Consider the following 24,984-nt stretch of genomic DNA (forward strand, 5'->3'; position numbering starts at 1 on the left):
CGGTCCTGGCGTCCGTGCAAAATTATACAACTTTTTCAGCATCCTAAGGGCCTGAAAACAAGGATTCCGTAATTATATAATAATAATAATAATACCACGAATAACAATAGGTATCCTTGCACTTCGTGCTAGGACGCCGTTGGGTCCTAGCACTCTCGTGCTCGGGCCCTAATAACCGACATGAAAAAATATCGTGATAAATATCGTCTATCGTGATACTGCTTGAAAAATATCGTGATATTATATTTTTCAATATCGCCCACCCCTACTCTCGACCGACAATTTTTTGGAGCTGGAAGTGAACCGGATTCCGGAGCTAAGAGGCGGCGCCTCTGCGGTGTGAACAGGAAAAAACGGTACTTTTCAGGCTCCAGCTCCGAGCCGGAGCTGAAAACGCGTTGGTGTGAAAGGGGCATGAGAGAGGACTCCTCTCTAGTGTCATGATGAGGTTCAGGTAAAGCACGGTTAATGTATTATAGTATTGACTCAATAATATAATACATGACTTTGAGAGTAGGCAATCTAGGCATATTAACAAAATTAATTAAACATACATTATCTTTTTTTCCCCCATTTTTTGCTAGGGGGGCCTTAGTGGCTGCGGGGCCCACTGTCACCGCCAAACAGGAAGTGGGAGAGTTTGCATAACTGGGCTGGTCCCAATCTTTATGATCCCAATGCATAAATTAGCTTGGACTTTCTCAGTGTAGCCAGTCTGATGTGAGCAAGCGAGGCTTTCACAATGTCTACCTTTCTGCAGATTGTGGGTGCTGTTGTAGGAATCGTCTACCTTTTTCGTCATATTGTGGTGAAGGGAAAGCAGTGCACCAGTAAAGCAAGGCTGGTTGGGAAAACTGTGATTGTGACCGGTAAGAAAAAGGTTTTTGTTTTTATTGGGTTGTTTTTTGATAGAGTGCTACGCTGCACTGTGTGTTATTTGGGTGGCAGAAGAAATGTGACTGACTTTTCTAGCAAATGATTGTCTGTGTGCACAGCAACAGTTATGCATGGAGAAACATACTGCACATTTATAGCTTCACATTCAACTTCAGTTGCAGTCGGTGACTGCACAAATACAAGACTTTAAGAATAATACACACATAATTTGAAAGTAAGGCTAAAAGGGGGATTGGGGCAAAACAGTACAGCCAGGAAAAGCTTTTTTTCAAAACCTATATTTGACAACAATCTTTTGAACATTTGGTGATTCATCATTTCTTTGACTTTTTTCATTACACACAGTCATTTGATCCATTTCTAATGAACAAGTACTGTTATGTGCAGTGTGTACAAAATGTGCAGCTCACATAGGTCTGGATTAAGAGTCCCTGGGGCAAATCTTATTGTCAGAGTGCATCTTTTGGAGAGAGAAAACAAATCTGAGCTGGTGTTTGTGGGCTAAACATTTGTTTAAGAAGTGCACCAACCCCTAGCCCTAATCCTAACTCTAACACATTCAGAATAATTTATGCATGGCTCACCCCAGTCTAGCTTTTCTGCGCAAGCATTTTGGTAATTACCCTAAGGCACAGAGGATCTTTGAATTGGTTCACCCCGAAGATAATTTAGAGTTAATTTTCTTTATTAAAAATATTCTTAAAAGAATCATACAACTTGACACATCCAGTGCTTTTCCACCTTCAACACACTGAAAAAATCGGAAGCGTTCCTTCTTCAGATAGCTGCGTATTTCAAGTTCCCCACCCAGTTCAAGAGATGTAAGGGACGCTCAGGGGCGGCGGGTGCTGTAGGCTAGGGAAGGCTAAGCCTTCCCAAATATTTGTGTCACTGCATCCAGGGGGGTATACTGCGAAGCAGGATTTTCGCTTAGCCGGCTAAATTCAGGGAAAACTCCGGCTTTCCGGTCATCCGAAGCTGGTTCTCTTTTTAGCGGGCTAGATCTCCATGGTAATATATGCTAAGCAGCTAACCTGGTCGGGACCAGGTTAGGTTGCAGGCTAAGAGCTCAACTCAGTGAAAGCACCGCCTGCTGACCAATCAGAGCTCAGTGTGCGGAGTTTAAAGCGATCAAGTCATATTACAGGAGAAAGGAAATACAGAAAAACTGCCGTCGCAGGAAAGACGGCCGGCAAAAATCACCGACTGTGTGAACGTGAACATGAATAGAATATCACCTCCATCTTCAGAGCAATCTGACTATTAGAACATTAGCGTTAAGAAAGCTTACTTAAATATCGGCCACAACATAAGTAACCGGATCAGAGTACATTAATTACAGTCCGCGGCATATCACTTCATAATGTATCATATATCTCCTTATCTGAGTCAGCTGAGCCGTATCTGGCCGTGCAACACTCAGTGTCACATACTGTATGCAGAAGTATTATTTTAAGCAACACATAAGTTGACGAAACACTCGAGACAAATGTAATTGAAGTCAGATCGTGTTTTAGAGACGGGGCAGTGATATCATAAACCTGTTGATGTACGCATTCAAACACTTTTTCTTTTTCCAGCTGTATTCACCTTGCAGGTGCAGCTATGTGGCTTTGATCCTGGATAAAGTGTTTAAGTCATGGATGTTTAACTTCTTCATTTTTGACTAGTATTAAAGTTCACTTTTCATTCAGGAAGTATGACGCTGCGCTGTCAGTACGCTTGTCCATGTTTGTGATTGGTCGAATGCTCCAAATACCACCCCTTTCATGTGAAAGTGCACCTAACTAGATAGGACACGGCTGGCTTGAGCGATCCACTTGATAACCAGCGTCGTAGTACAGTTTAGCGAGAGCGCGTATGTTTTGGATTAGGCCAACCGGCTAACTCAAACATATCCAGGTTAGGTTGAACCAGCTTCGTAGTATAGGCCCCTGGTAAAATAAAAATATAATGTATAATGTTTGTGTCTTTGACATTAGCACTGCTATGCAGCCACCTGTGCCCTGTACTACGAAGCCAGTTCAAACCCTGGATATGTTTGAGTGATCTAAACTAACCCTAACAAACGAGATCTCGACGCTGGTTAATATCAACTCGGTAAATCAAGCCAGGGCTTCTCTCACCAGCTGAGAGCGCGTTCACGTGAAAGGGGTGGGGTTAGCAACATTTGACCAATCACAAACAGGGACAAGTGTACTGACAGCGCAGCGTCATACTTCATTAATGAAAAGTAACTAATATTAGACAAATATGAACTTTAAAGTTCATATTTGTCTAATATTAGTCATCCATGACTTAAACATAATAATCCAGGATACAAGACACCTGCAAGGTGAATACAGAACAACTGGTTAAAAAATAAATAAACTACCGAGTGTTTGAAAGCGTAACAGTTTTATGATATCACTGCCCCATCTAAGACACGAGTGGATCTGACTTTAATTACATTTGAGTTGAGTGTTTCGTCAACCTAATGTGTTGCTTAAAATAATGCTTCTGCATACAGTATGTGACACTGTGAGTGTCCTCTTACTGTCGATTGATTTTACAGTGATATCTGCACTACTCATCGACTAAAAAACACCAGATTATCCTTGTTAATTACACAACATTGATTGGTTTAAATTGTGTGCAATGCTTTTGTATTTTTCCCCTTCGATTCGGAGAAACAAATATGTTTTCTGAGTAAAGGATGGCAGAAGACACTACACTACCCAGAATCCCCAGCTATCGTTTGGCCTACACCATGTGCTCTGTTTGACAAACCCCGTTTTTTTCACCATTCATTCCGATGGCTGGCGTCTATGTCACGTGATCTTCAAATTTCTCCCTGCAGAAAAAGAAAACATGGCCGAAATTCGTTTTATTCTCGGTAGAAAAGGTCTATTTTAAAGTTAATTTGGCCATTAAAATGCGTTTTGATGTCATTTGATGCGAGAAATATGAGTTGTTATTTCAGATTATGTGTGCAGTGGATGTACATGATCTTTAGTTTGCTAGTTATTACGAAGATTACTTCAGGAAATCGCGACGTTTTCATTGTTACCAAGGTGGTTGCTAGGGACGCTGCTATCGATATTATTTCTGTTATGTTGTGTAACTGTTTAATGGTGTTATCTTTATTGCTACCCCCTTCCCCATCAATGTATAGTGTTGGTCCACAGCCTAAACATATTAGTTTAACAAAATCCGCATCTAAAGATAGCTTACGTTATTACGTTACCCAGAATCCCCTGTCGACTGTTATGCCTGCCTACAAGCAGTAGTGCCTATAAACACACTTTATAAAGTCAGGCAACACTAACCAGGCTTCGTGTGATTCTGTTTATTTGTGCCTTACTTTGACCATCCGTTCACTGTTATCGATCATTGTGGAGAGAGGCAGACGTGTTGTTTTGTATTATTGCAGCTATCGGATGCAAGTAGTCAGTTTAGCTTCGGTTGCTATGCCAACATCACCCGTTTTATACCAGAGAAACTTTCATAACAGCGTTGTGATACCAAACAGTGTCAATTCAGACTGACACACATTCACTTAGGCTAAGGGGAACTGGGGATATGCATCAGCTGCTTGTGTGAGTCGGACAGTGAATACTTTAGAGCGGCCGCTGCAGTGTGAGCTAACCGGGAGCTAACGGGAGAATAAACTCCTGTGGAAGAGCAGCACTGCAGCGGTCGGTAAATGCTGCAGAAACACATTAATAAACAATGAACCACGGCACTCTGGAGAAAAGTATAAGGTTGGAGAAGTCGTTATTCAATTTATTCTGGCTTCGTGTGATTAAAAGCAACACGATCATCGACCCAACGCAGTTGTTGTTGTTGTTGTTGTGAGCTGCCGTTGGGGGGCAAATCAGCGATGTAAACGGTGACGTCATGACGCAGCAAGGGCAGCTCTGGGGCGCCAGTGGGCGGTGTGTACAGAGCGGGAGCTGAAAAGGGAAACCGGAGCTGAACCAGAAAAGCTCCCGCTCGGAGCTAGAAACTGAAAAGCGCTGGTGTGAAAGCCGCATTAGTGGTGCATGAGGCCAAAATGGCTGGACTCTTTATTACTTGCGTCTTCCTTAAGCCCTCGCTCCAATCTGCTAAATGACAGCACTGTTACAGGAGTGACAGAAGAAGAAGAAGAAATGAACATAACTTTTATCATGAGAACGAACTCCATCATCCAAGCACCATGATTTAACATAGAGTATATGTCGATATAGATTCCGTTCATGTTAGAATTAGACCAATAAAACGTGTATGACTCGTTTCTCTCACTTTTCCTCTCCAGGCAGCAACACAGGCATTGGGAAGTATACCGCCATAGATCTGGCAAAAAGAGGAGCCAGAGTGATTCTGGCCTGTCGCAGTGTGCAGAGAGGACAGGCTGCTGTTGAGGAGGTCAAGAGGGTGAGCAGAACTGAATCATGCTCTGTTTCTTCTTCTAAGAAGAGATACTTTGTTTTAAATATGTTGTTGACGAGCGCGTAGGTGCCACATGACATGCAGAAGCTTATTGTTGCTTTTAATCATGATGTTAAATGTGTTTTAAAGACTTATATTTGTTACAATACATCTACATTTGTACACTGGTCCACGGTTCATGAAAGACTGTGAATGCTATAGCCATGCTACACAGAGGACAGCGTCTTCCACACCTTCGTTTTATATTTAACTGCAATATCTCCCAGGAGAGTGGCAGTAACCAGGTGGTGTTCATGCCGTTGGATCTGGGGAGTCTGAAGTCTGTCCGCAGCTTTGCTGAAAACTTCCTGAAGTCTGAACCTAGACTGGACATCCTCATCAACAATGCCGGTTAGATTGATCCTAAACCTGAACAACATCCGGAAACATTTTCAAAAATGTAAAAGATTAATTCAGAAAAAATCATTCCCATGTATAATCAATGTTTTTGTTTCAGGTATTGTCATACGGGGTCGAACAGAGGACGGACTGGGGATGATGTTTGGCGTCAACCACATTGGTCACTTCCTGTTAACCAACCTGTTGCTGGACCGGCTGAAGGAGTGTGGACCCAGCAGGGTGGTCAGCGTGTCGTCTGTGGCACACAACTTTGGAAAAATTAATTTTGATTGCCTGAACACCCACAAAGCTCTGGGAATTGGGACCTCACCCATGGATCTTTTCCATGTCTACAGCGCCAGCAAGCTGTGCAACGTCCTCTTCACCCACGAGCTGGCCAAAAGACTTAAGGGAACCAAGGCCACCTGCTACAGCCTCCACCCAGGTCAGTAGCCAGAGCATTAAACACATGCAAAGAAAAGGGGATTATAGTACACTGGTTCCATAAAAGGAGGAACAATGAGGTGCTTTGTGGTAAGGTTCTAGGGATAGCAATGTAGGCCAATTCGCCCACTAGTATGTTCAGTCTGAAATATCTAAGGAAATATTGATATTGCCATGAAATGTGGACCAGCACTTCTTGGTCCACGGAGGATACATCCTAATGACTTTGGTGATCCTGTTTTTAGGTGCAGGATACTGGAAAGAAAATATTTATTGCAATTATATTGTAATTGTTATTTGTGTTTACACTAACAGGACCAAGTGAGTACAATTACCAGAGGAACGATAGGGAAATTAGAAATTCATAAAACTACAGTTCTCTAAATAGAAAATATTGTGTAATCTAGCATAGCTATCAGGTGAAAACTTGTGGATAAATATACCATATTTATATGCCAAAGCAACTAATAATAAGTGCAATATGCCATGAATATACAAACTCAGAACAGCAAAAAACCTGACATTTTTACAAAAGCTGATAAAACTCTGCATCATTTTTTTTTCCCTGCGCAGGAGCTATCAACACTGAGCTGACAAGGAACACTAACTCAGTACTGCAAATGCTCCTGAAGTCAATAGCTGTGTTCTTCTGGAAAAACCCCGTTCAGGGATCCCAGACCACCCTGCACTGTGCCCTCCAAGAGGGGATTGAACCGCTCAACGGACGTTACTTCTCCAACTGCACTGTGAGAGAATTGTACGCTAAAGCAAAGGATGACGCTGCAGCAAAGAAGCTGTGGGAGCTCAGTGAGAGACTGTGTGGACTCGCATAACAAGCTTTCCATCTAATGCCTGATGTTGGGTTGGCGTTGTTTCTCTTAAACATTAATAATGGAATGGTGACAGATGCAGGGAAAAGGTTAGCTTGCGCCTTGCGGGCGAGATTAGTCAAGTAATGTAAGGTAAAGGTTGGTCAAGCAGCCCTACCATGCCATTGTATCATGAAAAAGAGAACCAGTCTGACTATCTTGGAGTTGCCATGACTCAGCAGTTTTTACAGCATTGTGTTTTCATTCTTTGGATTTTTTCGCATACTGTAATCATACGATTTGTACTACTCACAGATAAGGTTATAAATTCTTCTGCAAAAGCTTGTTAAAGTGCGATAAATCCCTTTTCTTTAATTTAAATGTATTAAAGTTATTGATGCCCAATGTAAATAAAAATGGGACTGCATGAGATGGTTTACTTACAAGCATTTAATTCTTGCAAGCAATGGTTTCCTACATGAACACATTCCCGGCTCATACCATATACTGTTTTTTTACATGAAAGATTGATGAGATAAGGTGTGTTTCAAACATCAATCATAATGTATCAATCATCAGATTACAGACAGGCCTGTAGTAAATGAACCCCACCCACACATAACTGAAGCACATAATCATACCTTATGTATTACTTCTGATCATTGATTGTTCCTCACATAACTAATTAGTGTTATAAACTATTGTTTCAGGAGTTTTAATAAGTCATCATATATCCAGCAAAGAAGTGGACTTTTTTTGTGTGCATACCCAAATCTCTCTATTTTGTCTTTGTTTATTCCATCTGGCTTGACATTTACAAGTGTGCCATAACTAAACACATAAGGAAGATATGAGAAGTATATGAAATGCCTGGATGTTTATGAATGCAAGTAGTACAAAATCAATCTCTCCAACAGTTGGGTCATAACGCTTTGATATGTCCAGCATTGTCTCTAGGGTTAGGGTTAGGGTAATCTTTAGGTTTACAGTGTTGTCATCATAAATAACGGCACACAATGCATCCCACATGTGCTTACTGTATGAGTGTAAGCCTGTGAGTGTTATGAATCACAGCATCATTAGAGACACAAATCCATCTGACATTTTGAACATCTCCCCAGAGGATGGTTTTAAGGGACATCACACATTGGAGTCTTGTATTTCCCACTTGACTCTAGTGCTACTTTACTCTTTTTTGCAGGGAATGCTGCTCTCCAGTTCCTTCAGATAGGATTAAGTGAGTCTGTGAAACCACAGGATACGACTGATCCTGGTTCAACAACATCAGGCATTGATAAGTGACCTGTGCCTTCATTCCATGGCAGCACATGCTAATGATTAAACATCAATAACAAAGTATTTTCTTGGGGCAAAGTTTACAGCAGTACAACATATTTTGAAGTGACTATTCCAACTGCACTGCGAACAAAGTGAATGCTAAAGCAAAGAAGGGCACTGCAGCAAAGAAGCTGTGTGAGTTCAGTAAGAGACTTTCCAAGAATGCCTGATATTGGGTTGGCATTGTTTCTCTTTAAACATTAATAATGTAATGAAAGGTGACACACACAGAAGAGGTTATCTGGCAGGTGAGATAAGTCAAGCAATGTAAGGTAAAGGTGTTTTATTCATGTTGGTGATAAATAATTAGTTTATATCTAAATGATTGATGCCCCATACAAATAAACATGTTACTATAACGGCATGAGATACCGTTTCCCACAATGCTTCTCCACAGCAAAGCCAGGTTTAAAGGGGGACATCAGCAGTTTCTCCACAAGTTAAAGGTTATCAGTGTTTTAAGTAAACTGGACCCTTTCCAGTGGAACTTAGGTCGGCTACGTGTTGATAGGCGTACTCACCCCCTGTGTCGGGGGTTGTTGGAAACTTAAAGTTTGCCATATAAACATTGATGAATAAAGAGAACTGGATATAGCGTTGGACGCGGGGCCCCTATCATTCCTCAAAAAAGAACTCTGGATTCAGCTTTCATCGCAGTTTACATAGGCCCTAATGGTAAGTAAGTGCTATTCAAGAGATTGTCCTGGCAAGTTACTTCAAGAGAAAAATGACCAGTTATTCACATACGTCTCTTTCCTAATTTAAGTCAATGAGAAAAAGCATTTTAGGGCCCATTGATATCACGGACTGACACGAAAGTTAAGTACTACCAATTGGCCACTAAGAAAACGTGCTTCAACACATGGCTCTCTTCTTGGGGGCTTGCATATGACCCATGCATCAGCATGTCTGGGTCCAAAACAATCTAATTTCCCTGGCTGCCCCTAGATAAGCATGACTGTTATCCAGTCATTGCTGGGGAGAAGTAATGTAAAGAGAGGTGAGGACAGAAAATATGTCCTTTATGTGTACATATTATGTTCACCTGTTTCAGCACCTAACATCTTCTTATCACATCTGACTTTTTCACAACAACCTTAGATACAGCATTTGGTACAGTAGAGCAGGCATCCTCAAAGTACGTACTCCGGTCCAGATCCGGACCGAACCACAACTGTCTCTGGACTCTGAGCAAATTATACTTTTCATATGTATTATCTGCGAGACATCGCCACAACGCAACGAGTCAAAATGATCCGCTATGTCCATAGACTGCAAACAGCGCTCATCGGACATTTATGAGAGAAAGTCTCTAATGTCCGAGTGCAAGTGAATGCAGCACAAGATGCACGTCATGTAACCCCTCCCCCGGTCCTAGCGCGAGCGTGGACATATGATTGGCGGCGATTTCATTTGAACGGGACGCCGCAAAACGAGAAGCATTCGGACCCAAGCACTGAAGGAATGAGGTATTTGAGGTCTCCACTGACAGAGAAGAGACTGTCAGTGTGGCTGTACTCAGCATTGAATCAAAACGCACTAAAACTGTTGATCTTAATACGTTTGTGAGGCGTTTTGCTGAACAAAATGGTAATCGCCGCATTCAGCTGTAATACACGTCAACTTGATGCTCTGCTCACGGATGAGCATACAAAACTATTAAGATGATGACCTTACGTGTGTAAATATATTTTTTTCTTTGTGGGGGTCTGCCCCCAAAAAACAGTTTTAAGTCCTGAGAAAGTCAAATAAGACGGTGTGTAAAACTACACTGCCCAGCCAAAAAAAAGTAACCACTTTGATTTAACTAGGCCAGTAGGTAAGGACTCTCCACTGGATAATAACTGCAGTATAAAAGAATGCATGACTGAAGTGATGGAGACCATGTTGAAGGCAAACACAAAGAGGAAATAACAGGTCAAATCAAGCAAATCCCCCTCTCAGATTCCACAGCAACCAGAAGAACATAAATACTGGCTGGTGATTTGATTAATCAGCTTTGTGATGGAATAAAAAATGCACAGTGCATTTCCTTAGCTGTGGGTGAGTCCACTGACACCACTGACATTGGATAATGCCACTGGATAATAACTGCAGTATAAAAGAATGCATGACTGAAGTGATTTCACCACATAAAGCATCTATTCATCCTTGCAAGCTCAAGAGGGACCTATGAAGGAAAGGACGACAGAAATAATCGGACTACCCGGACACTCTACTGCAGGGGTACTCAAATACAAATCTTAAAGGTCCAAAATAAATGTTTCAATAAGACAAAGGTCCATTTATTACGGTCATTCAAACTTTTAAACAATTGCAACAAGATTCTTAACACGAGGTTTCAAAAACAAAAATAATCTGTATGCAGCAGTTTTCATTGTTATTGTGTCTGTGCTTGACCCCTCAGAGTCGCAGTGTAAGAGCTGCACAGTTATGAATAAAGGCAGCTGCATCCTCTTTCATTCAGCATTCCCATTATTGCTTTATAAATGTCTTCCCCCCTTGTGTGTCCACTGAGGTTCGTCAGGCCCAACACATCTTCAACAAACTCCCCCTTTGCCTCATCATAAAAACTCACAAACACCAGCAACTGAGCAATGTCAGTGGTGTCAGTGGACTCACCCACAGCTAAGGAAATGCACTGTGCATTTTTTATTCCATCACAAAGCTGATTAATCAAATCACCAGCCAGTATTTATGTTCTTCTGGTTGCTGTGGAATCTGAGAGGGGGATTTGCTTGATTTGACCTGTTATTTCCTCTTTGTGTTTGCCTTCAACATGGTCTCCATCACTTCAGTCATGCATTCTTTTATACTGCAGTTATTATCCAGTGGAGAGTCCTTACCTACTGGCCTAGTTAAATCAAAGTGGTTACTTTTTTTTGGCTGGGCAGTGTAGTTTTACACACCGTCTTATTTGACTTTCTCAGGACTTAAAACTGTTTTTTGGGGGCAGACCCCCACAAAGAAAAAAATATATTTACACACGTAAGGTCATCATCTTAATAGTTTTGTATGCTCATCCGTGAGCAGAGCATCAAGTTGACGTGTATTACAGCTGAATGCGGCGATTACCATTTTGTTCAGCAAAACGCCTCACAAACGTATTAAGATCAACAGTTTTAGTGCGTTTTGATTCAATGCTGAGTACAGCCACACTGACAGTCTCTTCTCTGTCAGTGGAGACCTCAAATACCTCATTCCTTCAGTGCTTGGGTCCGAATGCTTCTCGTTTTGCGGCGTCCCGTTCAAATGAAATCGCCGCCAATCATATGTCCACGCTCGCGCTAGGACCGGGGGAGGGGTTACATGACGTGCATCTTGTGCTGCATTCACTTGCACTCGGACATTAGAGACTTTCTCTCATAAATGTCCGATGAGCGCTGTTTGCAGTCTATGGACATAGCGGATCATTTTGACTCGTTGCGTTATGGCGATGTCTCGCAGATAACACAGATAATACATATGAAAAGTATAATTTGCTCAGAGTCCAGAGACAGTTGTGGTTCGGTCCGGATCCGGACCGGAGTCCGTACTTTGAGGATGCCTGTTATATGGTTATCTTTTTTAGTTGTTTCTGTATAATTATCTGTGAACTTTCAGAACTTCTGAAATTCTGGAATCTTGGTTGTCCTAATAACTTGGCCTACCTACTGTACATGATGAATTATGCTTCACCACACCAAGTAGGCTACTACACAACATGTTAAGCAAAGTGGTAACATGTAGATGTACCGCTCTTTGTCTTATTCTTGTCACTTTAATCCTGACATTAAATGAGTTTGAATATGTGCAACGGATTACATAAACAACGTTTGGGCGTGTATTTTAGCCTGTCAGCTTGATTCCAACCCGTAACAAAGCACACCATTTCAATGCATTTGCGTCACAGTTAAGGCGATATTAGTCCAAGTAGGCCGAAAAAATGAAGTACAGTATCCTGTTTGAATTGGACTTTTATCCATTTCTATGAGTACAACTAAATAAAATTGTAATTTAAAGTTTGAAAAATAAATATCAGATAAACAAAGAAAAGCATAGGCTACACTTCTAATCTACGAAACAAATTATCTAAAGATATACTAACTATGGATGGCATTAATTTGGCCTCCAGTGAGACTGTAAGGAATCTTGGTGTTATATTTGATCAGGATTTATCCTTTAACGCCCACATAAAATCAATTTCAAGGACCGCCTACTTCCATCTACGTAACATTGCAAAAATCAGGCATATCTTGCCTCAAAACGATGCAGAGAAACTAGTCCATGCATTTGTTACTTCTAGGCTGGATTATTGTAACTCTTTATTATCAGGGAGTACCAAGAAGTCAGTCAAGTCGCTTCAGCTGATTCAAAATGCTGCGGCTCGTGTACTAACCAGAGTTAGGAAAAGGGACCACATTACTCCAGTTCTGGCTGCCTTACACTAGCTCCCTATAGAACACAGGATATAATTTAAAATTCTTCTTCTCGCCTACAAAGCCCTTAATGGGCAGGCGCCATCTTACCTTAAAGAACTCATTATACCCTACTGTCCTACTAGGGCATTGCGTTCCAAGAATGCAGGGTTGTTGGTTGCACACACACACACACCCTTGTAGATCTAGGGGTACCAAGGGAAGTAGCGACACAAAAGATAGCTGGACGAGAGAAAAAGGAGAGGAAACTCAAGGCTGAAAGTTTAAGTGAGGTTTTAATAAGAACATATTAAGGCGGCTCACCAGCCAAATTACAACACCAGCGTACAATAAACAGCACACAACTAGGCTGGGTCTCACACCGAGACAGGCTGCACACATGCAGCCAGACGAGAAGGAGAGAAAGAAGGGCCTCACTGCCGTCCTCCTCCGGTCCTATACGGAAGCCGTGATTGCTAATTAGGAGCACCTGGGGAGAGGCTGCACCTGGGGACAATCAGAGGGAGAGAGGAAAACACACACACACACACTACGGCACGTAACACTTCCCCCCATAAAACACACCTTACACTGCTCACTAGCAGCCAACACCGGAGCAACACACACAACACACACACACCACTCACTGAACACAGATCCGCATCGCTCTGAGCTAGGTCCACCCCCACCGCTTCAGAGACGGAAACACCCACACTACTGTCACAGACGGATGCAGAACTTAACTGCACCTCACCACTCTGTCGCATCGCAACCGGGTGCCGGGCTTTTGGCTTTTCCAGAGCAGTTGCCACCTGCTCCTTCCGAGCTACACACTCTGCCTCTAGATGACCAGGATCAAGACAAAAGAAACACGATCTCTTTTTCTTGGGTCCTGGAAGAGAAGCAGAATGAGCATGTGTGGCACGCCTGTTACGAGCTTTCCGGACCCCAAAACGATGAGGAGAATCGCTCCGAGCCAAAAGCTCAAGCCCTTCCTCATCCGCCATAGTGGTGGCCTGCTTCCTCTTCCAAGCTGCACAGTCTGCTATCATGTGACCTGGGTCAAAACAAAAATAACACGCTCCGTCTATCCTGGGACCTAACACTGGAACACTGGCACAGGGAACATCATTATCAGGAGCTCTCCGATAAGTGTCCCGCTGAGGAGGGTCCCGCTGGAAAAAAACCGCTCTTGTGTATCAGCGCACTCTCGTCTGCCAGAGTGGCAGCCTGCTGAAGGGTAGTCACTCTCTGCTCATTCAGGTAGACTACCGTACGCTCCGGTACAGTTTTTGAACTCCTCCAACAGCATCAGCTCACATACTGAAGCGATGTCATCCGCTGTACATGCTCTACACCACCTGTCAAAGAGGACTTTCTTCTCCCTCGCGAAGTCCACGTATGTTTGGCCAGCAGCTTTCTTCATGCCGCGAAAACGCTGCCTGTAGGCCTCAGGCACAAGCTCATATGCCCTGAGAATAGCACCTTGTCATACTCCAAACTATCCTCGACAGAAAGAGAAGAGCAAGCCTCCTGAGCCTTGCCGACTAGCTTGCACTGTACAAGTATGGCCCACACGTCTTCTGGTCAGAGCAGAGCAGCAGCAATGCGCTCAAATGCACTAAAGAACATCTCCACTTCCGACTCAAGAAAGACAGGGACCAGCTGAATGTTGCTACCAACATCAAAAGCAGCAGCCGAACCTGAAGGTGTAACGGCAGAATCACCCACCACAGCTGGTGGAGCTCTAGCTGATGCATCCGGACAGCAGTGTCTGCCTCCAACTTCCTGATCTCCAGCTCCTGCTTCCTGATCTCCAGCTCCTGCTTCCTGCTCTCCAGCTCCCTCCTGAGCTTAAACTCTCGCTCACGCTCCTCCCTCTCACACTGGAGACGAGCCATATGCACGTTTACCCTGGCATCTAATTTAGACCCCATAGCAACAGCTACTTACAAATATTATTATTTATTTATTTACAAACTTCCCCAGATCCTGCCTACCAAACTTTACCTAACTATCTTCTGGAGCGTGCTGGGCTCGAGGCGACTTTAAAGGCAAACATCAGCGGCCGAAACCCTGAATCGCCTGCCCCCAACAGGGAATGAATCCCCACCCAGGATTACCCCGAAAATAAAAAAGGCAAAATAAAAAATGAGTGCCTGAAGGAAGGACTGATTCAGTCCAGCTAGACACTCCCCTGTCTAAACTGAGGAAGCTGTTCAACAGGAAGACACTTCACAGCCAATCCTACACCTATATACACTACTGCTCACCACCACACACAATATCAACACTAACCAACAACCAAATACTCACTCTTTGTCTCAAAGATTGGACGAGCCCCCATGTTACCTTCCCTTGTAGATCTAGGGGTACCAAGGGAAGTAGCGACACAAAAGATAGCTGGACGAGAGAAAAAGGAGAGGAAACTCAATGCTGAAAGTTTAAGTGAGGTTTTAATAAGAACATATTAAGGCGGCTCACCAGCCAAATTACAACACCAGCGTACAATAAACAGCACACAACTAGGCTGGGTCTCACACCGAGACAGGCTGCACACATGCAGCCAGACGAGAAGGAGAGAAAGAAGGGCCTCACTGCCGTCCTCCTCCGGTCCTATATGGAAGCCGTGATTGCTAATTAGGAGCACCTGGGGAGAGGCTGCACCTGGGGACAATCAGAGGGAGAGAGAGGAAAACACACACACACACGGTTCTTTTTGAGGCCAATATAGCACCAATATATCTGTGTACAATGTTTTATTGTTTAGGAAAGAATAGTTTGTGTGAAACCTTCCCTGGGAAATTAAAGGAGTGAAGTCCGGTGGAAGATAAGCAGTGACTCTCCGCCCCAAAAATGTCCATATACTGTTGTTTATTAATGCACGGAGCCCCCTGTTTCTGACTGGCTGGTCCCGATACCTGTATCGCACATCAGTAGAACTGGCCTGGGAGTCCAGAGTACTCTGTAAAATTGTATTGGTGTTTCTTTACCATTAAAATCAGATTATTGTTATAACTGTTATGCCGGTGTTTTGAACTCCTTCTCTTATTAATCTGACCAGGCTCATCTAACGGACGGCGCGGAGCAGAGCTGGGCTTTAAGCCACCACAACTGTGTCTGCTCCTACAGTACTCTCATGTTCCGATTAACCCAGCTTCCCCACATTTTTTTCTTTTTGGTGTCTATATACGCCGGGATCCGGAGTCATGGAGGATCCTGCGGCCCTGTGTCCTGGATCGCGAGCCCTGGATCGCGAGTCGTGGCTGTGGTCCTGGATCATAGGTCCTGGATGGATATCCTCGTGGATTCATCTTCCTATTATACACACATGCATTTCCAAACATTTGGACTACCTATGTTGCAAATGTATTATCTTTTCAATTTACACACGGCATCTATTGCACGTCTCTCCGTCCTGGGAGAGTGATCCCTCCTCTGTTGCTCTATCTGAGGTTTCTCCCATTTTCCCCTTTAAACTGGGTTTTCTCCGGAAGTTTTTCCTTGTACGATGTGAGGGTCAGAGGACAGAGGGTGTCGTATTGTCATACTGATATATGTAGGTCATATGTGAAAAAGCTAGTAGAGCAAGAAGCCAGAGTCAAGGATAAGAAAACATTGAATTTGTATGCAAGTAATTAATATTGAAAACAGAAAAACACAACAGAGACAGCATGTTTCTGTTTCAAGTTCCTAAGATAAGAGGAATACTGATATAAGGCACTATTTGGGGGGATTTTCAATTTTAGCAGGTGTTTAGTGTTGTAAAAGGTTTGGTTTATAGTCAAGCTGTCTTTAAGAATGTAAATGTTACTTTGAATGCACATGGTGACATCTGCTGGTTCAGAAACGCTAAACCAGGAAACCAAACCGGATAGGCCTACTGTTATTGTAGAGTTGGGTTTTTCTTTCAAAGTAAATTATTTTGTTATTTCTGAATTCAAAATCACACTTAAAATAATCAAATCCAGTCATTTTTTGTCAAAAGTGCTGTCTTTTAGCATTACTATTTTTAAAATGATGACGGTATATTGCACTTAGCGAATGATTATCGTTTTGTTTGGCCATATAAACTTTATTTTGAAAGAGTACAGAGTGTTGTTGCCATCGAGAGTGTTGTTGCTAGCCGCGTGCCGTGCAGCGATGTCGGTGCTGCTCTGCCTCGCTGCGGGAGCGGTCTGCCTTTACCTAATATTGTATTACAATGTGTTCAAAGGAGCAAGGTACTGCAGCTCAGTGAAGCTGAGGGGGAAGACGGCCATTGTTACAGGTAAAGAGCCTCACTCTTCAGCTACTGCTAACGTGTAGTTCGGTTACTCTCAGCTCATGGAAAAAGCAGGATGGTCTGCAACACTTAACTGTACTGAAGCTGCTGCTGAGGACCGTTGTGGCTTAACAACTACAAATACATATAAACTATCTTTTGAATCACTATTTTCAAAAGCTAACAATCACCTCAGACCTCACACTAACCAAATACCCTATAACTAATATAACCTTATTCATTAAGTTGTCCTAAAAGATACATTTTCATCAGTCTCAACATTGGTTTAAAAAAAGGCAAGATATAATAAACACATTTCATGGGAAGATAATGGAACTTGAAACGCATGTAAAAATAGAATAACTTTTTAAGGAGTCCCCACCCACATACTGTATTCAAGCTTTTAGAGTTTTGGTCAAGAACTGCTGCCTTAGGCTCTTTTTAAAGACAGACACAGACAAATACTATTTTACCTCCAAAGCTCAAACTAGATTTTGTGTGTGTGTGTTATTGTGGATTATTAAGCCTACCTACATCTATTTTCACAAATTTGAACATACTGCCCTCATGTATAATGGAAATGTAGGTTTACCTCTGAAATGAAGTATGAGTCTAACCATACTACAAGATGTATACAAAATGTATATTGGAATATGAGTTGAGTACTAAATTACTACTACAGTAGTACAATACAATAAGAACACACTATTCTTAACTCTTGATTTAACTTAAATAGCTGACTTTGTTTTGACAATTCTTTAATATCAATCCCAAATATATGAATATTATTGGTCTAATCTTGTCCTTTAAACTGTGTACTTGCGAGCAGCATTAAACGATGGTTAGGTGTCATTGAGTTCAGCTCCTTGTCTTCAGTGTTTTGTTGCTTGTGGTTTTCCTGCACAGGATCCAACACTGGCATTGGCAAGTCCACGGCTCTGGACCTGGCAAAGAGAGGAGCCAGGGTTATAATCGCCTGTCGCAACAAGGACAAAGCTGAGGCTGCTGCCTTCGACATCCGTACAGTAAGTCCTTCTGAAGCTCTAGGCTAAAGTAGACACAGGACGCTGCACCCAATCCATACATAGCACTGATAATTCCAGCTGTTGGTATATCAACTAATCTGAAAAGTGTCTCTTAACTGAAAACAAAAAACTTCAAAAAAGTTGGATTTATTCTTCTTTAAGACTAGATACGTTTTAGGTAGTTAGCCCTAATAAACTGGCTGCTGTCACAAGACCTTTGTTAGCTCACAGTTAGACTTACTCATAGCCCTCGCACATTTGTAATAATGTGGAAGTAAGACACTTTGACCACATCACTGTATAATGACACAAGCATTTAGAAAGTCCAGCCTGATTCCAGGAAACATTCTAGCATATTCAAGTTTATTTTCACATGCAGAAAATGGGTGCATGTTTCCTCAATTCAGATGGATATGTGTAATAACGTCTGCAGGAGAGTGGGAACAATCAGGTGGTGTTCATGCAGTTGGATCTGGGGAGTCTCGAGTCTGTTCGCAGCTTTGTGAAAACCTTCCTGGAGACGGAACCCCGACTGGACATCCTCATCAACAACGCAGGTGAGGATGGTCAAATTGGAAATCCCTACCAAAGAGCTGTAAAGTCGAAGTACACCGATACTAGGGCTGCACGATTTTGGGAAAAAATGTAATTGCGATTTTTCTGACAAATATTGCGATTCGATTTGCGATATTTGTTTTTAAGCGACCCAACGGAAGTTTATTGTAAAAGGCGGCCATATCTCCAGCTAGGAAGGTCGTATCAACGTGCTCCCGTCTCTAGTACCCCCGCAGCTCGAGCTATGAGTGAAATAACTAAACTTACATGAAACTTCCGTTAGGTTGCTTTAAAGTCAAGCTTCAGTTTAAGATTCCCCCTGTAATAGATGTAAAACATGTGATGGAGCATTACTAACCTGACTCAGATGGTTTGTTTCACCAAACCATCTAGGAAAGCTCCATTGGAAGCCGTTTGGAAAGGGCAGGCACTTTCAAAAATACTTGATCACCTTCTATCATGGGCCACTTCTGATTGGTTAACAATGGCTGGTACATGTGGAGCACAGCACTTCTGATTGGTGTGGATGATTGACACACAAGAAAAAAATGTTAAAAAATCGTAGGCTTTGCGATTTGATAATCGCATCATTTAAAATCGTGAATTTCGATTTAAAATCGATTAATCATTCAGCCCTAACTGATACCCCTTTTCCACTGAAATTAGTTTTGCTTAAGCACTTACTGGGGCTATTTTGGTTTTGCAGTTGGTTCAACTCGCGTAACATGAACTGGACCCACATATTAGGGATGGGAATTTGAAAGCAAATGTATATTCGAATATTCGACCCCCCCAAAAACGGTTAACCGGTTAACCGAAATGTACATATCCTATACAAAAATAAATTGGGTAAAGAAAATGTTTTATTTTTCCCAAAAAAATAATTCAATAACTTTTGGAAATAAATAAATACATGTTCAAATAAGTATAGAAACAAAGTCGAATTAGTCAAATGTATTGAACTGGTGATCACAGTTTGACAGCTATAGGCCTACAGCTTTCATGTGCGGAGGTGATTCACTATCAGGCCAGCTGTAGAGAAGACCCTCTCAGCAGGAACGGAGATTGCGGGTATAGCAAGGTATAGTATGTATATAAGTTTAATTTGGCATAGTTTGACCTCTACACCGCACTCACTAACCTGGTCGAAATATTTCCACATATTACTCCTTTTTGACGCCATGTCTGTTGTGTAGGACTCTTCTTAGAGTGTAAATAATTACCGGACTATGACTGGTAAAATATGTTGAATACCGGCAAAACTAAATCTCTCCTGTCAAAATGTCTATGTACTTTGCCGCCACACACGGTTGCCAAGCAGCGCTTATTGTTGTTTAGGCTGGCCACTCATGTGTCGCGAGTGTTGACAGGGGGCGGGGAGCACGCTCATGAACTGTTAGCGCCGGAACCTCGCAACGGCTGCGCATTTGCGCCGCATTTGGGCCTAAAATGAGGTTTGAGTCTGCGTGATCTGCGTGTAGGGAGGGGCAGCAGCCATATCATTGGCTAGATCTGATGGATTTGGACATAAACGCGAGTGAAGTATAACCGGACGTGCGCGAGAGAGAGAGATCAGCACCTGCAGCTCTGCCCGCTGTGAGGGACCGGTGAGCGGAGCAAAACACACCTTTAGACGTCACCTAACACATTTAGCTATGGCACTGTCGTTGTTACGTCCCGTCCCTCTACCAAGCGGTAGTGGCTCGTGGGAAGACCCGCAACATAAAAACAACCACGCCAAACACAGCATTTAGTTATCGACGGGCATTTATTTTCAGCACAGCCGTAACTCACATGCATGCCTACCGGCAATAAGGAACCCAGTCTGGAGGATCGTAAAGCAAACAAAAAAAGAAGAAGGGGGCCAGCCACACCATGAGCCGTAGGACCCAGACTTCCCTCCTCTACCCAAAGGTCCAAACACAGCCTACTGGGAAGGAAACAAAGCCGCGAAAAACCTATACTAATATCCTCCAGAGTTCACACAAAAAAACCCAGCAAAGTATATATAAATCCACACGAAGTGAGAGGAAATCCACGGTCGTATTCCCTTGGTTTCAGGACGGGAAAAGAGCTTTTTCTCTTTAAGTCATCCCCAGCTGAATGTCATCAGGACACCTGGGGAAGGCGGAGCCAGGGGCGGACCAGAGCACGTAACAGTCGTATACATTGAATTATTCAATTTGATAATATGTAATCAACTTAGACATCCCTCCCAAAAAATAACTCATATTCGATACCTGAATAATTATTCGAATACCTGAATAATTTCGAATATTCGATTAATCGTTCCCATCCCTACCACGTATACCATATTGATTCTTAACCATACATGCTTTAAATTAATAGGCACTTGTTGCTGAAACAGGATAGCAAACGGGTTGTAATTCAAAGTATCGTCACAGAATATAGAGCCTGGTTAATGTGGTGCCAAAACACAAAAAACTTGTTCGCAATTGTGCGCTGTGTTCGCATTGGTCTTGGAAAATGGGTATCAGTAAAAGAAGCGCTGTGTTTCAGGTGTGGTGGGCCATGGACATACAGATGATGATTTTGACTTGGCGTTTGGGGTCAACCACCTGGGTCCCTTCCTGCTCACCAACCTACTCCTGGAGCGCCTCCAGAAGTGCGGTCCTAGTCGTGTGGTCACCGTGGCGTCCATTGGGCACCGTCTAGGCAAAGCTCACTTCCCCCTGATGACCTCTAAGAAAGACTTGGTGTCTGGTCAGTCTATGTGGCGCAACCTCCAAGCCTACTGCGACAGCAAGCTGTGTAATGTGCTCTTCACCAGGGAGCTGGCCAACAGGCTCGAGGGCACCAGCGTCTCCTGCTTCTGCCTCCACCCAGGTGAGTGCCTTATGCACAGTTCCTGTAGGGACATATTCTCTGGCAACCATTTTCAGATGGAAAGCATTATCATTTTCACTTGTATATTTCCGTCTCTAACCTGACAATAAGGTTTTACTAACAGGAAGTGACAGAAAGCTGACGAATGCCAATCAGACTTATCGAGGACATTTGGAAATAATGTTGGTGAAAGATGTTTTGGACTGGAATATGTAACATTTCTGTGTTCATTTATGTATTGCAATTATTGGGTTAAGGATCGGGTCATTAAACATACAATGGCATGGTTGGAATGATCAGAATCAGAAACAGGTTTATTACCAGGTAGGTTTACACGTACGAGCAATTCGACTAGGTGTCGTGGTGCATACAAACAAGAATTCAAAACACAGATAGAGTATTTACATTGCAATGGAGTGGAATAGAAGGAATAAAATATGGAATAAAAATCAGCAGTAATACAAAATATCGTTCTGCATTGATGGGAATACTTATGCATGACTTGGTCATTCACTGTGATCTGATATCGTTCAAGTCACAACTATAGACAAACACAATGCGCTTAAGCTAATAACACTCAAACATTTATAATCTTTCATGTCTTTCTTTAACCCAGCCATTAAACATCAGCACCTGCTTCAGCTCAGTCATATTCTCAGGGTGTCTGGTGTGAACGGCTCTCCCAAGGTTATTCTTCAGCTTCTCAAGTGGATAAGGTCTGGTCTCGGACTGAACCACTCGAAAAGGCAGACATTCTTTTCACTAAGCCATTCTGTATTACATTTACTGTGAAGTTAAGGGCCATTGTCCTTCTGCACCACTTAACTACTGCTGAGCTTCAGCTGGCTGACATCCACTCTGACATGATGCTGTGATACTTAGTAAGGAGATCTCATTTATATCTGTCATATCATATATCGGGCAAAACACTAAGTATATAGGCAGAGGACTCTTTAATTATCCGTGGCTGTCTTGATAATATAGCAGCTGTTGTTTACACTTGTTGTATTTCTGACCTGCTGTATGGCTGCTTTAGAGTATTGTACTCTGTCACAAGAGTATCCTAGTGCAGGTCTACTGAGAGAATATAGACTACCTGTAAACAAGGCTGTTGTCCAGTAATCATTCAGCACTTCCTGCGAAGCTCATACGTTTCATCATTTTCTTCTTCTAGGATATATCAACGCAGAGCTGAGTCAAAGCCTGAGCCTATGGCTGCAGCTCCTCCTGATGCCCTTTGCCAAGCTCTTCCTCCAGGATCCTGAGGGGGGGGCCCAGACCACCCTGCATTGTGCCCTGCAAGAGGGCATTGAGCCTTTTAGCGGACGCTACTTCTCTAACTGTGCGCTGCAACAAGTGGGAGCCAAAGGACGGGATGATGCCCTGGCAAAGAAGCTGTGGGAAGTGAGCGAGAGGTTGGCCAGTTTATAATGACGGACCAGATCCTGATCCGGCATGTTCGCACGGTATCAGCCACTTTAAGGGCTGGTTTCTTACTGTAACCTACACTTGTGCCTATTGTTATCCACAAAGAGATGTCATGAGGGCTGTAAGGTTACTCTGGCCAGGATGAAGAAGAAAACAGCTTTTAATAAATCTTCAAAACAAATAAAAGGTGCTGGTAGCTTGCTCTATGTCTTGCTTTTTAGCCATACAGTTGATTGTCCACACATAGCGTTGTGCGTTCCTTCCAAACAACTCAGCTTTGGTTTCATCCGTCCACAGGATATGTTGCCAGTCGTGCTGTGGAACATCCAGGTGCTCTTTTGCAAACTTCAAACGTGCAGCAATGTTTTTTCTGGACAGCAGTGGCTTCCTCCGTGGTGTCCTCCATGAACTCCATTGTTGTTCAGTGTTTCACGTATCGTAGATTCGTCAACAGAGATGTTAGCATGTGCCAGAGATTTCTTTAAGTCTCTAGCTGACTCTCTAGGACTCTTCTTCACCTCATTGAGCATTCTGTGCTCTTGCAGTCATCTTTACAGGACGGCCACTCCTAGGGAGAGTAGCAACAGTGCTGAACTTTCTCCATGTATAGACAACCTGTCTCACCGTGGACTGATGACCATCAAGGCTTTCAGAGATACTTCTGGAACCCTTTCCAGCTTTATGCAAGTCAACTATTCTTAATGGTAGGTCTTCTGAGAGCTCTTCTGTGCGAGGCATGGTTCACATCTGACAAGGCTTCTTAAGAATAGCAAATTCAAAACTGGTGTATTTCTTATAGGGCAGGGCAGCTTTAACCAACACCTCCAATCTCGTCTCCTTGGTTGGACTCCAGGTTGGCTGACTCCTGACTCCATTAGCTCTTGAAGAAGTCTTTAGCCGAGGGGTTCACATACTTGTTCCACCCTGCACTGTGAATGTTTACATGGAGTGTTCAATAAAAACATGAAAACATATAATTGTTTGCGTGGTATTAGTTGAAGCAGACTGTGTGTGTCTGTTGTTGTGACTTAGATGAACATCAGAACACATGTTATGACCAACTTATGCAGAAATCCAGGTCATTCCAAAGGGTTCACATACTTTTCTTGCAACTGTATATACACAAGCACAGTTCAATCATTTCAGCTAGCAGGCTGTCGAGATATTGGGGAGTATTTTAAATGGATTTGTTAATTTACAAATAGGATTTATTTGACATAGCCACTGCAGTATTGTAGGAGAGCATGTAAGGAAGAGTTCAGTTTTTATACCCAGCATACAAGAACATTAGTACATTCGACATTCAAGTTACTTGAGTACATTTTTTACGTTCCCCTATATTCCAGCGGAAAAGGAAAGTAACAAAATATTAAGGGGGCCCTACGATACTCACTTTCAAGTTCATGTTTTTATTTAGTGCCTCTATGCCTCTGACATTTCCATGCTTTAACGCTCTCACCCTCTGTCTGAAACCAGAGCCCAGTCTGCTCTGATTGGTTAGCTGGCCGGCTCTATTTTGATTGGTCAACTGCTTAGAGATGTCCCGTCCCTTAGCCTATCACACACAAAATAAAAAATTGGGTTTTCAGTAAAGAAACAGTAACGTTTCCAAAGATATTCATATGAACCGGGAAAGAAACCAAAATCCAATTCAACAAGGTGTATTCTTCACCAATACTGCATTGGTTTTGGCATCACTAGATCAGTTAACATCGAAGCTGTTGAAAAATAACGAATACATTAAAGAAAAACAGCAGAAAATAAAAAAAATAAGAATAGAAAATAAAACATTAAAAAAAAAAAAGTGTTAAAATGATCTCTACTTTTACCAGCTGTGATAGACACATTAATGCATCAATATTCATAATCAAGTCATTTCAAATTCTGAAATGGACCATAAAGCTTTATGAGCACTTACTTAAGTCTATTTTGCTGCCAATACTTTTGTACCTTTACTTCACTTAGGTTTGAATGCAGGATTTTTACTTACTTTTAATTAAGTATTGCTACTTTTAACTATAAAACAGAGTACTTCTTCTATCACTGTGGTTAATGATCTTAATTGCTTCGTTGAGTTTATAGGCCTGTATAACTACAACAATATTCATTCCACCTTAAAGAACTCAAAAATAAAATGCCCGCTGAGGCACCGGTAAGCAAATCTTCAGCAGGGGAAATAAACAGCTGTG

General features: G+C 42.5%; 2 protein-coding genes across 3 annotated transcripts; both read left to right on the forward strand.

Moving 5' to 3' along the window:
• Positions 1 to 681: 681 nt before the first annotated feature.
• On the forward strand, positions 682 to 7,368 carry LOC117457454 (dehydrogenase/reductase SDR family member 13-like). Its single transcript, XM_034097556.2, has 5 exons — positions 682 to 869; positions 5,177 to 5,295; positions 5,577 to 5,700; positions 5,807 to 6,133; positions 6,706 to 7,368. Exons 1-5 carry the CDS (start codon positions 743 to 745, stop codon positions 6,963 to 6,965), a joined length of 957 nt encoding a protein of 318 aa, XP_033953447.1. The 5' UTR covers positions 682 to 742; the 3' UTR covers positions 6,966 to 7,368.
• Positions 7,369 to 15,130: 7,762 nt separating this feature from the next.
• LOC117457917 (dehydrogenase/reductase SDR family member 13-like) lies at positions 15,131 to 23,757 on the forward strand. 2 transcript variants are annotated; one of them, XR_011644320.1, is made up of 6 exons: positions 15,131 to 16,946; positions 17,847 to 17,965; positions 18,399 to 18,522; positions 21,041 to 21,367; positions 22,542 to 22,982; positions 23,093 to 23,757. XR_011644320.1 is itself a non-coding variant. In XM_034098191.2 (5 exons), the coding sequence occupies exons 1-5, from the start codon at positions 16,721 to 16,723 to the stop codon at positions 22,796 to 22,798; spliced, it is 1,053 nt and encodes a 350-aa protein (XP_033954082.1). In that variant the 5' UTR covers positions 15,131 to 16,720; the 3' UTR covers positions 22,799 to 23,757. The 2 variants fall into 2 exon arrangements, 1 of the variants encoding a protein (XP_033954082.1); XM_034098191.2 differs by having other exon boundaries at positions 22,542 to 23,757.
• Positions 23,758 to 24,984: the final 1,227 nt, after the last annotated feature.

Source organism: Pseudochaenichthys georgianus, chromosome 13 (genome assembly GCF_902827115.2).
Source record: "Pseudochaenichthys georgianus chromosome 13, fPseGeo1.2, whole genome shotgun sequence".
NCBI classification, from domain to species: Eukaryota; Metazoa; Chordata; class Actinopteri; order Perciformes; family Channichthyidae; genus Pseudochaenichthys; species Pseudochaenichthys georgianus.

Excerpts from the sequence above, each read along its gene's own strand:
- LOC117457454 (XM_034097556.2), top strand. The coding sequence starts at position 743 with ATGTCTACCTTTCTGCAGATTGTGGGTGCTGTTGTAGGAATCGTCTAC. Across the intron at positions 5,296-5,576 it reads CTGTTGAGGAGGTCAAGAGG|GAGAGTGGCAGTAACCAGGT; the intron begins GTGAGCAGAACT and ends AATATCTCCCAG. Across the intron at positions 5,701-5,806 it reads CATCCTCATCAACAATGCCG|GTATTGTCATACGGGGTCGA; the intron begins GTTAGATTGATC and ends TTTTTGTTTCAG.
- LOC117457917 (XM_034098191.2), top strand. The coding sequence starts at position 16,721 with ATGATTATCGTTTTGTTTGGCCATATAAACTTTATTTTGAAAGAGTAC. Across the intron at positions 16,947-17,846 it reads GAAGACGGCCATTGTTACAG|GATCCAACACTGGCATTGGC; the intron begins GTAAAGAGCCTC and ends TTTCCTGCACAG. Across the intron at positions 17,966-18,398 it reads CTGCCTTCGACATCCGTACA|GAGAGTGGGAACAATCAGGT; the intron begins GTAAGTCCTTCT and ends TAACGTCTGCAG.